Raw genomic sequence first — 14,603 nt, forward strand, 5'->3', positions numbered from 1 at the left:
ATAATCCAGGGCTTTCCAGAGAGTTAACAGGCTTGAGCCGTCATCTTTGAGGAACTCTATTTTGGCCCGAAGCGTCTTCAAAATAAGTAGCAGCTGACAGTGAAACTTGCCTACCTCTGGGGCCGGATTTGGGTGCATTTGCACTCTGAGGTGTGTTTGCTGCATTTCAGGAGGAAGACATTGGCATTATCTTGGGGCATTCAGACTGCACAGATTCTGTGCATATTCACAGATCTTTGAGTCATGTGGACTGTTTATCCCATTCATTATGCACTCTATTGTCAGACAATCCATATTACATAAAAACCAGTGAATCCTGGCACAATCAAGCACAGCATCAGCACAGCTGCCCTACAGTGTAACCTAGTTATATCACCAGGTTCACTTAGACCTGTTTGGTCTGCTTGGATTTACCTGCAACTTCACCTGTGCTTTCAGGTGCAGGTTCCCACAGTCCCACTCCCTTCTGGCTCCCAGGACCCAGGACAGGGGATGGTGGAAGTCTTGGTTCTGTATCCACCCTGGATCTCATCAGCAGCTGTGAAGGGTACAAGATGGAAGTCCACTCCAAGAAACACTGGGAGGCACAGAGAGAACCCAAGGTGCCAGGTAGGTGAGGGTATGTATGAGGGTAGTGAAATTAGGGCATTATGGATTTAGAAAGGCTATTAGTTCACACCCACAGCAGTAAGCCCTTTATATTAAGATGAACGTGTACTGGTATAACAATGTCATAATTGCTTTAGGAATGCCTTGTCATATAACCAAGCCACATACTTAAGTAACTAACATAGAAGAGAGGTCTGTGGTTTGTGTAATTACGCTGTAATTAAACCCCTCAGCTCTTCCAGATTATTTACCCAGTGGTTGTTCTGCTGTGAAGTGTTCTATATCTTTGTTTTAGCATGTAGATCACTGTGAGGGGCATGTGCTGGTGTTCTGAGGAGAACCCAGCCTATATCCATCCATGGCGCTATGTCCTTAACTTAGAGTAACACATTTAATCATGAATAACACCTATGTAAAAACTGCACTAAATAGTTGTCATTTATTTTATTGACTGCTGAACTTTTCATGATGTGTAAATGTTGGAAAGAAAGCAATGCACTCTTAAATGTGTTATTCAAAGTTAAGCAAAAATGAATGCTATGGTGGATAGATTGAACACCACCTGCAGTGTGTTAAAGTGTTACTTTGGGTGTTGTGTACAATCTCTTCAGAGCCCTCGAGGTGGAACAGGAGCAGGGTGATATTGCTCTTCATCAATGTTTCCAAGATGCCACTGCTCCTCCTCTTCCTCTACATGTTCGTCTGCTCCCTGGACATCTTGAGTTCTGCCTTCCAATTGGCTGGAGGTAGCTTTTCCACCGCTATCTCCTACTGGCCCATTATGAGGACACGCTTCCCCGTCTGTTACCTCTAACCACACTGTAACATGGAATGTACATCATTGATCCCTTCAGCTGACTTTCCTGTAATTTACAGTTCCTGTAACTGCCCACCAAATATTGTCCTTTCAATGGTTTCGAGGCCAAATGGCTTAACCATTTGCAGTCAGTTAACATTGTTTCATTCTGTTGCAACATGAGCTACATAATCCATCCTTTTCTTTGAATTGAAAAAAAGGCATTTTCCCACTGAGTAGTTTGCTGCACTCAGAATTGTGTTGTAAAAAGCTGTTGTATAAAATTAACTTCCATAACGTTCAATCCTGTCAATAAATTGCTGAAAGGGAAAACTGAGTTGGTTTATATAACTGTATTACAGCAGAGTTACTTATTAAATCATAAATGTTCAACTGCAACAACCTTGGTAAAGGTTTATACCTTGAATTTAGACCACTAGCGTCACTACATACTGAACTGTATGAACAGGCTGGTCTTAATCTTAGACAGTAACAGCTGCACCAGGTCAAATGTGGTCTAGTGTTATAAACTCAAGACAAAAAATTTGCTACATTCAAGGTCTAATCTACTTCTGAAAGTCCCTACCGTATTAGATTAGCTCTAGTTATGTTCACATGCTGTGGTTTACCTGTTGGCAGGTAAGGTGGCTGGAGACATCTTCAAGGACAATGCCATCCTATCCAACCCGGTGGCAGGCCTGGTGGTGGGAATCCTGGTGACAGTTCTGGTCCAGAGCTCCAGCACCTCCACCTCTATTGTGGTCAGCCTGGTGTCTTCAGGGTGTGAGTGTGAATGTGTCTACTTGTGCATGCTTGGGGATGGGTAGGTGGGAGTGAGGCTTTCAGAGAAGAACAGAGGAAAGGTGGTCCTGCACAAGAAAGGAATATATGGATGGCATTGCATTTGAGTTAAAAAAAAGACGTCACAGAAAACATTATTCCATGATCTGCAGTGACGTGGAGGGTAGGGGGTGTAATATAGTGACGGGAGAAGCGTCACTACACTGTGGATGGAGCTAACATCTGCTAGCAATGACTCTGATTTGAACCATTTATAGAGTTTGGTTGTGGAGGCTGCTTTTGATTGGTACATAGTCAGTGATTGGCAGTGCATGGTAATTCCACCAATTCTGGGGCTCATGAAGCCTCAGTCCCCTAGATTCTCGAGATTCACTCGAGCTCCTAAGACTTTCAGAGTAATATATATATATATATTTTGCAATATGCTTTCATCTTAGTCAACCAGCTGCTTTGTTGTGCATTTTCAGGCTCTGTTCTGTTAGATCACTGAGCTGCAAACAGGGTGGGCTGACATGTTCCCTTTATTTGCTAACCATCCTGAACCTGTTTTTCATTGTTTTGCAGCATTAACAAGCGTGCCAATTTAACCGGCCCCTTTTCACATGACTGCATCTAATTTGTAAGCTCAACCTCAGAGCACTTTTCCTGGAACCATTTTTTATGAGCAAAAAACAAACAACAATTTTACAAACAAATGTATCAATTTTATAGACATAACTTGAAATAAAAATGATTTTATATGTGTAATGGTTAATGTACCATGCGCCGAGGTGATGCTACCACATTAGATGCGCTTACACAGACAGGAATTGGCTGCTGAGAGGTGAAGCTTACTTTAATTGGCAATCTGCTAATGATGAAAACCAGGTTTAGAACCATTGTGGGTCTATTTGTATCTCTCTTGCCTCCGCAGTATTATACAAACTGCAAGCGCCTGACTCTGTACCAGGGTCTCATTATTTTCGGCCTTTATGCATACCACGATAATGACATCTCATTTCCAGTGGCTAATTGCCAAGCAGCTGAGGGCCCAATTAGAGCCAATTGCCGTTTCCCCTCCTTTGTCCACATTTTTTGTGGTCCCTGGGTGTCATCTGGACCACCTCTCACCTGTGAAAAAAGCATTCTTGGAAGTAAAAAGACTGGTGTTGTGTAAAAAGAATAAGAAATTAAATCGCTTTGCTAACACTGATTCATGGTTTGTGTTAGTGGTATAAAAGCATATTTGCTCTCTTCAGCTCTCTCTCTCTCTCGCTCTCTCTCTCTCTCTCTCTCTCTCTCTTCTCTCTCATATATATATATATATATATATATATATATATATATATATATATATATATGTGTGTGTGTGTGTGTGTGTGTGTGTGTGTGTAGATATACACCATCTAAGAATGTGGCTGAGATTCACTTTGACCTCAAGGCACAATCTCCTTAAGCCTGGATGATGTCATTGAGAGTCACTTTTAAAATGAAAAAATACACTGCTAAACTATGCCGCGATTTTTGCTGCAACTAAAGAAAAATGTTGTCATGAAAAGCCAAATGAAAAAAAAAAAACAGAACAGGTGCCTTAAATTTGGTATTCAGAGAGAAAGGGTAAAGGTTATCTGGGTTAAAGGCCGTCCACACCAATGAATAGTCACCCTAATCAGGATAAAAGGGTAGACACATTACAGTCTACCCTTATATGTTTTCTATGCCATCCCTGCTGTCACCACATGGCCTATTCCCTGCTATATGATTGGCCAGCTTGCTTGCATTTCTAATGTGTTATGAAGCAATTCACATCCCCCAAGGAAAGAGATGCATCAGCACTCATGGTCTGCCCCTAAAACTGGCCTGCCCCAAAACTGATTCAGCTTTACTGTGCTGATTGGGCACAGCGGTGGGAGCTTTGTTTTGGGAGCCCTGTTAGGCTGCATCTTAGCACGACGCTAACAGCCTGATTCCCCCTGTAGTGCTGGATGTGAGTTCTGCCATTCCCATCATCATGGGCTCCAACATCGGCACCTCTGTCACCAACACCATCGTGGCCCTGATGCAAGCGGGAGACAGGGATGAGTTCAGAAGGTAAGAGTGCCGTCAGGGGTCAGGATTCAAGGCTATGACATGGTAACAGTAAGCAGGAGATTACATGTTGAAACCACAAGTGGTGGTGGTGGGGGGGGGGGGGGGGGGGGGGGGGGGCTGCTATTGCACTTTTGAACCAGGCACTTAACCTGAACTTGCTTCATGTGCATAAATGGATCTTATGTAAAACAACGCAAGCTGAGTAAGCTTCCCTGAGTGTCTCTGCATAACATGAATTATGCAATTTGGGGAGATGGAGCACAGCCAGGCTTAAACTCACATCATCACCGAGGATTGAAGAGTACAGTGAAGCAGAAGCTCCAGCTGTCTGAGGTGCTGCGTGCTGACAGCTTCCTGGACTGGATGTGCCACATCCTGCAGGGCCTTCGCTGGAGCCACGGTGCACGACTGCTTCAACTGGCTGTCGGTGCTCGTGCTGCTGCCCCTGGAGGTGGCCACGGGTCTGCTGGGCTGCCTGGCCCAGGCTGTGGTCACGAGCTTCCACATCCGGAGCGGGGAAGACGCCCCTGAGCTGCTGAAGATCATCACTGAGCCCCTCACCAGCCTAATTATCCAGGCAAGTGATCATTACTGAGCTCCTCACCCATCGTATCGTCACATTACACCCAGACAAGACCTCCTCTGAAGCTGTCAGCACTCTTCATGTGCATGAGTCTTGTGACTCCACTTAGTTCTGTTACTCTCCCTCAGCTACATCAGTACTGTTACTCCCCTTCTCAGATACATTAGTGTTGTTACTTTCCCTCAGCTACATGAGTACTCTTACTCCCCTTCAGCTGCATGAATACTGTTACTTCCCTTCAGCTACATTAGTGCTGGTACTCTCCTTCAGCTACATGAGTCCTGTTACTCCCCTTCAAATATATGAGTACTGTTACTCCCCCTTTGATACATGAGTGCTGTTACTCCCCCTACGGTCTATGTCACTGCCACTCCAATTCTTCAGCTGTTTGACTCCTATGCCTCCTCTACAACTCCACTCAAGCTAGAGGTCTGCTGCTCTCCCTCTTCTGCTACTCATGTATTGGTTGGCATTTTTTGGAGCACAAAACAAAGATGATTCATGAATTATGCAACAGCTGAGGAGTGGTCACTCATGTGGAACTATCATGATGCACACGGTGGTCTACAGCACATGCCATATTTTTTGTAAAAATTTCCATGCACAAATGACTGTGCGTCTATTGCTGTGAAATTAAACCACAAAGAACCTGTCATGCATGACCCCTCTATAGCCGCCCTATCAAAATTGATATTGATTGATTGTCCTATCTCTCTCCCAGCTGGACAAATCTGTCATCACCGGGATTGCCACGGGAGACGAGAGCATGCGCAACCGGAGCCTGGTGAAGGTGTGGTGCAGGACCGATTTCCTCACGGTAAAGTGGACTGTGGGTGCGTGCGTGCGTGCGTGACTACTCGCACATGTGTGTTTCTGTTGCTGGTGTGGTCTGGACACTGACACAGAGTTCCCCTCCTTTTCTCTCCTCTCCTCTCCTTCACCACAGTCTTCAGTGAACGTGTCTGTTGACGGGCCTCAGAACTGCACCTCTGGTTACCCCTGCTGGCAGCAGGGTGATGCTGTCTGGACCACGCAGAACCTCACTTTGCAAGTCAATATTGAAAAATGTAGGTCGAATTCGCATCTGCGATCTCAATAATTTGAAATGTGATTGCTAGAGAAACCGAGAGGAATAAGATAAATATGCTGCTCGGAAAAATATAACCCTTTTAGATGTGCGAGATGATTACAATACCATTTATGTGCCTAGCAGACACACCCATCAAGGGCAACTCTCATAACCTGAATCCTGTGTATTACACACTTATAAAAATGTAATTTCTGGTGGGAATGAGCTCCATTTGGGAGCTTATAGCCACCTGTCGTAGAAGTCAGTTCCCTAAATCACTACTCTACTCTCATGCCTCTGTCTGAGGTATGTTCAAAGCCTGCACAGGTCTTAGGAAGCATGTAAATCAAGGCATAAAGATTTGGTTTTAACATGCACTTATATTTTTAGACACCCTGACCCAGGGTAACTTCCATAGCTCTCATCTAATCATCCTTTTGTGCGGCTGAAAATTCAATGTGCAGCTGTGGATCGAACTTGAGAATAGTTACCTGATACAATGTCTGTACCCAGTATTTGATTGTAAGGAGTAGCATTCAAATGCTACTCCTTCCAAGCGTGTACATTTTCTCTTCTCAACACCTTGCTTAAAAGGGAAGTGCATATTTTCTACCCAGAATGCACACATGGGACTTGAACCTACAACCTGCTGGTTCCAAGCCCCTGTCTCTAACCTCCTCAGGCAACCATCTGTTTGTGGACTCCTCGATGTCAGACCTAGCAATTGGTCTCCTCCTGCTGGCCGCCTCCCTGGTGACGCTGTGCACCTGCCTGGTGCTCCTGGTGAAGCTGCTGAACTCCCTCCTTAGGGGCCAGGTGGCAAAGGTCATTCAGAGGATCATCAACACAGGTGATTGCTGATTGGTGGGGACGGCTCAATGTACACTGGCAAGGGCTCAGAGTTTAACAGCACCACCGTATCAATGACAGGAGGGTGGAATGGGGGCAGCTACATGTGTTAACAGTGACTCACTGATTTTAACAAATGGTAAGCGAGTTCCTTTGGATGAGTGTTTTGATTGGTTCAAAGGTGTCAGTGAATGACAGCACAGGGCAACCCCATCACCCATACTGCTGATGAATGCTCTCTCAGCATTGCTCTGTATGGAATAGAACAGAAGGTCACACTTTCTTTAAGGACTTTAATGGATTATATTATTAGATAACAGTTAATAAACACATTGCTCGCTATTATTTAACTGTGCCATATTTTTTATTTTACTTAGTAACCATATGATAAGAAAGTAGTAAATTAGTAATTAATGGCAGTAAAATTAATAATAGAATATTTATTCATATCCATTTTTGAATAAATACACTAACATCAAAAAGAGGCCCTGAAAGTAACATGTCCAAAAACACAGAAGAACATGAACAACTGGCTCAGCCCCAATGGGAACATGAGGCTTCCAGCAGCTGCACACACTGTACAAACAACACCAAATTATTGCATACAATTACATTTGCAGTTTGCAACTATCTGGACTCTCATGACATTTACAGAGATTATCTTACCATGACTGGTTGGTAAAAAGGCCCTCCAAGAAAGCAACTGATAAATAAATAAACCAATTAAAATTAATAGTTCTAATATTGTAAAGTATAACTAGTAATAATATCAACAGTAACAAAAAGGAGGATATGATCTTCTTTCTTTACAATCCTTTACATTATGTATATACATTTATTATATATGCAATTAGTCTGCTAAAATGTCTAAAATCTGCTGGTTGAAGCAAATCTGTGAGCCCTTCTATTGGAACACATTAAGTATGATTAATCTATCAATTCTCAATTATGACTCCTTGCTGTGACCTTACAGGAGAAATGGATCTGTTAGTGAACAGAGGGTGATTTTGATTTTGAATGGTGTCTCTATTCTACTTGGCCTTTTTGCTCTGGGGTTTTACTGTGCTGTATCAGCACAGGCTTAATGAGCACACAAGGCTATTATCTGAAAAATAAGTTAACTTTAAAAATGATCAGCGAGCTTGTAAATCTAACTGGACGTTGAGATTAATTTTATTATTTCAGAGAAAAAACTGACTGACTTAATTTTTGAAAAAAAGTAACCACAGGGCAGTTGTTTAGCTGGCTGCACAATAGCAAGACTACTACTAAACCAAGCTTACAAAAGTGAGTTATTCACGCTCCGTGTGTCCAAGGGAAGATGAAAGATGATTTTTTTTTCCCACAATGTTTGTCTTCTTATGGAGCGACTCTAAGTGCTGCTGACAGAGCTCTGTGTAACACTCACAACGTGAATCACCCCCAGACTTCCCGTACCCTTTTGGATGGCTTACAGGATACTTGGCTATACTCGTTGGCGCCGGTATGACTTTCGTGGTCCAGAGCAGCTCGGTCTTCACCTCTGCTATCACCCCTCTGATAGGTGAGTCACCCAGAAGTGATTGTGCGGTCACTGTCAGACAACATTTGTGTGGTTTTATGGCTGATAGTGGCCATTGAGAAAAGCCAGCGATGAACTGCAACGTGAACTGTCTGAGCGGTCACCAAAAAGAGAACAGGCCATGTGTGGTGGAACTGCCTAGTTTCAATCAAAAATCTGTGAGAGATAAACATGGTTGTGTTTTAACTTTTTTTTCTTAACGATCTGTTGGGTACTGTTTAACTCATGAAATAGATTGTTGTAGAGGGAAACCTCAAGTGAAGCCACACTTCCATTATCAAGACTCAGTGATCAGAGAGCCCAGGAAACTTTCCAATGTCCCTTAATTCAAAGCTGACGTGTCTGGGCAAACTGAACAAATAGCTGGTAGGAGAGGAGTCTTCATTTAAACTGAGGACATGCAGGATAGCTTCCCTGCATTGAAACCAGTCCAGAGACACAGGGGGACCTGTGAAATCACTAATCTGATTTTCAAATTCATCTTCCTCCATTCACCCACCCTGTAAGGACTACATTAGCGACACCCTTTGTGACCCCATCTTAACAATAATTAAGCAAAAGTCCATTGGACCATTGGTCCAAAGTTCTCTGTGGAAACTGAACTAGAGAAGCAACTTCATTCAACTTGCTAATGGGACCTAACAGGGCACAGTGTTATCCTGAATCTGAATGAGATGTTTAGGAAACAGCTAAGGATCTAATTTCTGTGAGGCTGGGCCCTTAACTCTCACAATCATACTCTTTATCATGACCCAGAGTGAAGCTGCTCTGTTCTGCCTTTTCTTATCTGTTCTTGCCAAAAATTCAATTGAAGTATCATCAGCTCTTCGGGGTACTGCATGCGTCTGTGGTAATGTAAAACAATGTTCAAAACAACTGCTTAGTAAGCTGGTTCCTCACAAAGAACAGGTTCAGGACCATTATAGGTTTAATGAGGTCTGTTTGTTTGCTTTGTATTTCACAACCAATTAGCCACTGCTGCTAATTTATGAAATCACTTCTGCAGTGAGTGATACAATGATGTTGGCCACTAGTGGTATAACGATACATGGATTCATATTGATCCATTGACACAAAAGAAAGGATATAGCTATGTTGATGAACTGATCCACGACATATATGAACTAATGCTTAAAAGCATATAATAATTCTATAAGTTTATGCTGAATCATATTGTATTAAAATGTATTGTATCGATTCATATCACATAGCATTGAAGTGAATTCTAAGATAAATTACAAGATACTGTATTTTTGCTTAGGTATCAATATTGTATCGCACCACGGTTAAGATTTACACCCCTATTGGCCACTACAGCAAGTTAATCCAAAAGTGACCTCAAACTTCCTGTCTGGGACTGCTGTTCTCCTGGCGCTTACAGGTATTGGTGTAATCAGCATTGAGAGGGCCTACCCCCTGACCCTGGGTTCCAACATTGGCACCACTACCACTGCCATCCTCGCTGCCCTGGCCAGCCCCGGGGAAAAGTTGGCCGCTTCCTTTCAGGTACCTCAGCCAGTCACGACACCCAAACGGTGCTTTACCATACCCCAGGTGCACGCGTCTGCCCTCCTGTTTTCAGCCACAGCTAATGACATCACAGAGACCGGGCCCTCTCTCTACACATCAGTCCTCAGTAAGGTCCTGGCCCTTTCAAACTCTCCCTCTCAAACCTGATCTCAGCGTAGAGGATTGCAGGTTCAAATCTCAGGGGGCCAATGCTATGATACTGTTGTGAAAAGTTGCGTAGCCAAAATCGCTTTCGTAAGTATTGGAAAGTATTGGAACTGTATAAATACGAAATGTTGTTTACACAGTGTTTCAGCAAAATTAAAATCACAAAGCAATCTAAATGTAAATCGTAATGACATCTGGGAAATAATACTCACAAAGGCGATAGATCAGCTGACCACTGAACATAAAAACCTGACCTGAGTGTACAAATCTTAAGAAGAATTAATGTTTTTTTTTTTTGTTGAGTGGGAAGAAGTAGTCTCATAAATTGTTGAGGGTAAGAAGTATGTTGAACAGTACTGTAAATACAAGTTGTGTTCTGTTCTGCCACTCATTTAAAGCCTTATGATGGCGTCTTTCATTGCCGACGGCAACCAGCATCTGCAGGACTGATTCATCTGATTGTACACTGGGGAAACGTAAACAGTACAATTGAAATGGCAGCCGCAAGCCTATGGCAACAGTGGCAAGGAAAAACTAGCTAAAAGGAAGAAAACTTGAGCAGAACCTAACTGAGGCAACAGAAGCCAACAGAACCTGACAAATCAACAGAGGCTACTAATATAAAAGTACAAAAAGCAATTCCAGATTGTAGATGTACTGTATCAGTAAGAGTGATCCTGAAGCTGAAATCTTTTTCTATCTTTTTTGTCTTGGTTTGTCTGGTAATGAACCTGGATTGGAGCAATGCCTCTTCAGCTGGTTACCCTGTTCATTCGCTTGGCAGACACCCTCACCCAGAGTGACATGCAGAGATAAGATCCGTTTTTGACCATCAGAGATCCGATTATACAGTCTGATTTTATTGCAGCACTTTGGGTTAAGTACCTTGCTCAAGGGTACAACAGCGGTTACCCCACCTGGGAATCAAAGCAGCATCCTTTGAGATCCAATACCTTCTCCTTAAACTACATTTACACTGGATGAGTTTATCTCCTTTTAGGTTGCTCACCAAGAGGCACAATGCATTTTCAGAGTGATTATGTTTATTCAACTCTCTCGCTCGCTCTCTGTTTCTGCCTCTAGGTGGCACTGTGCCACTTTTTCTTCAACATTTTGGGGATCCTGCTGTGGTACCCGGTGCCTGTCACACGGCTCCCAGTCACCATGGCGAAGGCCCTAGGCGAGCGCACCTGCAGGTACCGCTGGTTTGCCGTGCTCTACCTGATCACCTGCTTCCTGCTGCTGCCCTCGCTCGTGCTCGGGCTCTCACTGGCGGGCTGGCGGGTGGCGACGGGTGTGGCTGCGCCCCTGGCCTCTGGCCTGCTCTTTGTCTGCTTCGTCAACGTGCTTCAGTCGCGCAGCCCGCGGCTCCTGCCCCGGCCCCTGCGCAGCTGGGACTTCCTGCCCCTCTGCATGCGCTCACTCGAGCCGCTGGACGCTGTCATTACCCGGGCCATGCTCGGGTGCCACGCCCGCCGAGGCAACCCCTGCTCTTCTCCGCCTGCCCTGTCCCAATTCACAACAGGGCCATCCATCCCCCAGAGCAAGGCCGGGATGGCCTACGATAACCCCACCCTCGCTTACCTGGATGAGACCCCCACTGCAGTCCCACAGGAGCAGAGCACCCGTCTGTAAGGGGCTGGGTCATGCCGCTGTCCCACTATGAGGACATGGGTTTCTTTCCTAGCTAGACTCTTGCCATTTTGTGTGGGCACTACTGTTTGTATGAAAGAGAAGAACAGAGGTTTGTTCACTGGTTCGTCTCTGCTGAAACAATTCTATGCACTATTTTGCCTTATTCATTGCATAGGCTAAGTGAACAAAGTTGCTGTTAGAGGTATCATCAAATGGCTGTTCTTTCTACTCAAATGGTAAGGCAATAAAATATATGAAATATATACAATATTTTTTAAAAAAATCATGATGTTATGTGACAGCACTTTTTCAATTTTTATTGAGACTTGAGCATAGGCAGAAAGATAAATGCAGACGTTCAAGGGAGACCTTATCAGACCCAATTCTAACAGAAGCACTGCATCATGCAAGATAATGCACAGTATCATGACCACGCACACACACACACACACACACACACACACATACACGCACACACACATGCGCGCACACACACACACACACACACACACACACACACACACACACACACACACACACACACACACACACACAGCAACTACGAGTTTATTTATACAGTCCTCTCTGTACAGAAGAGTGGATTTAAAATATCTGGAGAATAGTAGATGAATGCATTGCATATCAGGCCTGTCTGCCTGTCAATCTTCTTGACTAATGAGACAGATGACTGAATCACATCAATCACGAATCATGTCAATGTACACTTTGCCATAAACAAACACATTCCTCTGATCTATTCATTTCATTTTAAGTGAGACAATGCCACATGGTCCCTCTCACAGGTAAACAGCTGTTTCAGTCCCTTTAATGCAGAGTGCCCTCTGGTCTGTAGAAGGCTTCATTCATTCATGGGAATATGTGACAAATGTGAACCAATGTGGGATCATTTCAGTTAGAGTGAACCCCCCCTCCAATGAAAAAAAGGCAAATTCAGCATGAAATGGGTCCTTTTTTTTAGCTGGTGCGTGGTATAGCAGTGTTAGTACATGCAGTGTACTTGTAAGAAGATTGTCGTGTAGGTTTGGCAGAGAAGAAGAATCTAGGACTTAAAGCCCTGTGCATTGCATTTTATTACATTTGCTTAACAGACACTCTCATCAAGAAAAATGTACATGCTCCCATGTCATCCATTTATACAGCTGGATATCCACTAAAGCAATTCAGGCTAAGTACCTTGCCCAAGGATACAACAGCAGTGCCCCACCAGGGAATCAAACTGGCATCTTCGTGGTCATCCATCCTGCTCTTTACCACAATGCCCCACTGCCACGTCACATTTATGCTAAGTGATGGCAACATTGCCTAGGGCAGGATGAGTCATGAGTCACAAAAATTGACAAGGCCAATGATTTCAGTGGTTGTTTTACATGTTAGTGAACCAGCTCCGACACCTTTGACACAATTAGTATAATAAAAATAAAAAGTAGTTTTCTTGCATACGTGGATTCCATTCTCCAGCCCAAGAAGATTTTTTTTTACTTTGAAGTAAAAATTTGAAAAAGTTTTGAAAAAAAAAAAAAAAATTGCAGCCTGGGGCAAAAATATTCAAAGATTACTATCATCTATTTCAAGCCAATCATTGCCCTCTAAAATTGAAATGTCAGGTAATTCTGACTCATAATATGCTGCCACAATTCTGCATTTTGTTCTCATTTTCCTGAAATAACTGATGAATGACAGAATATCAGCCTCCTGCAGTACATGGCCACAAAGTCTGATGAAGCCCACCCATCGCTGCAATTAAGTGATCATGGGTTTGGGCAGAACAAAGAAACAGAGCCAGGTTTGTCTACTTATGCTAATGCAAGTGTACCATATCCCGATGGCTGTATTGTTCCACAGCCAAAGATAAGAGAGAGAGAGAGAGAGAGAGAGAGAGAGAGAGAGAGAGAGAGAGAGAGAGAGAGAGAGAGAGCTGTACTGTGAGCAGATTCATGAATCTTTGATCTTCGGCTTGTTGAGTTATCACAAAAGTTGCTGTTTGATCCTTCATGGCCTTTTGATTCTGTGAGCATCCTTAGACACTCCAGACGTCTCAGAGGGTTTAATTAACACTGCCTTGGACCTAATGAATCTGCAAGATTTAGGGGATGAGACATGTATGTAGGGAATCAATACAACCCACTGTTTGACACAAACAAGGCATGACGGCATGTCTAGACTGTCATAGGCTGCGGTATTGTAATTTGGGGGGGGGGGGGGGGGTGTTCCCTTGCAAATGTTCAGACATCCTAACCAAACATAATTTCATTTGGTTATTACAGGGAATATTTAAGTGATCAATACAGAGATGCATAAATAAGCAATGAAATGAACATAGATTCATGGGTAGCCTGTCACAAAAATGGGTTAGTGGGAGGAGGCAAATTTAGAGGCTCATTCCCCCTGAGCTTGCTGGAGTACAGAGCTCTAAGCAGCTAGAAATGTGTGTCTGCACTAATTTCGAATGGCTTTTCCCAAACTGTGGGTTACCCCACACCCATCTCTGTCTTAGTCCATATAAAATTGTAGCCCTCAGATCAGCTCCCAAATACTCCCTGGATCCCTCCCAGGTCCAGAGGCACCCGCTTGAGAACATCCCACACACGCATATAGGGATACTGGTGCAGTCCCTGCTGCACTTGGCTCCATGCTGCAGGCTTGGCGTTTCACTCCAAATGGGATAACAGCTCCACCCAACATAGCTCCCCCATCGCTATGGTGACCCACCATCCCACCTCACTGCACACCTCTCCTCACCCAAACTAATAACCCCCACACCAGCATGCACACACACACACACACAGAAAGAAGAGGGTATGGTATCACTGCCGAGTAGAGTTTCCATTCAACTCCATTCAACCATGTGGGGATGCCATCCTGTAGCTCTCAGCTCCCCCTGCTGGTCTAACTCACCTGGTGCATAGGGGAAACACTGCTCCTGGTTGCCAGC

The 14,603-nt window shown here is 43.9% G+C and overlaps 1 protein-coding gene across 1 annotated transcript; it reads left to right on the top strand.

Moving 5' to 3' along the window:
* Positions 1 to 554: 554 nt before the first annotated feature.
* On the top strand, positions 555 to 11,650 carry LOC118774526 (sodium-dependent phosphate transport protein 2A-like). Its single transcript, XM_036523873.1, has 11 exons — positions 555 to 609; positions 1,221 to 1,355; positions 2,045 to 2,188; positions 4,165 to 4,276; positions 4,658 to 4,853; positions 5,581 to 5,676; positions 5,806 to 5,926; positions 6,611 to 6,778; positions 8,204 to 8,320; positions 9,720 to 9,844; positions 11,099 to 11,650. The coding sequence occupies exons 1-11, from the start codon at positions 555 to 557 to the stop codon at positions 11,648 to 11,650; spliced, it is 1,821 nt and encodes a 606-aa protein (XP_036379766.1).
* Positions 11,651 to 14,603: the final 2,953 nt, after the last annotated feature.

Source organism: Megalops cyprinoides, chromosome 3 (assembly GCF_013368585.1).
Source record: "Megalops cyprinoides isolate fMegCyp1 chromosome 3, fMegCyp1.pri, whole genome shotgun sequence".
In the NCBI taxonomy this organism is placed as follows: domain Eukaryota; kingdom Metazoa; phylum Chordata; class Actinopteri; order Elopiformes; family Megalopidae; genus Megalops; species Megalops cyprinoides.

Excerpts from the sequence above, each read along its gene's own strand:
- LOC118774526 (XM_036523873.1), top strand. The coding sequence starts at position 555 with ATGGAAGTCCACTCCAAGAAACACTGGGAGGCACAGAGAGAACCCAAG. Across the intron at positions 610-1,220 it reads GAGAGAACCCAAGGTGCCAG|AGCCCTCGAGGTGGAACAGG; the intron begins GTAGGTGAGGGT and ends CAATCTCTTCAG. Across the intron at positions 9,845-11,098 it reads AGTTGGCCGCTTCCTTTCAG|GTGGCACTGTGCCACTTTTT; the intron begins GTACCTCAGCCA and ends TTCTGCCTCTAG.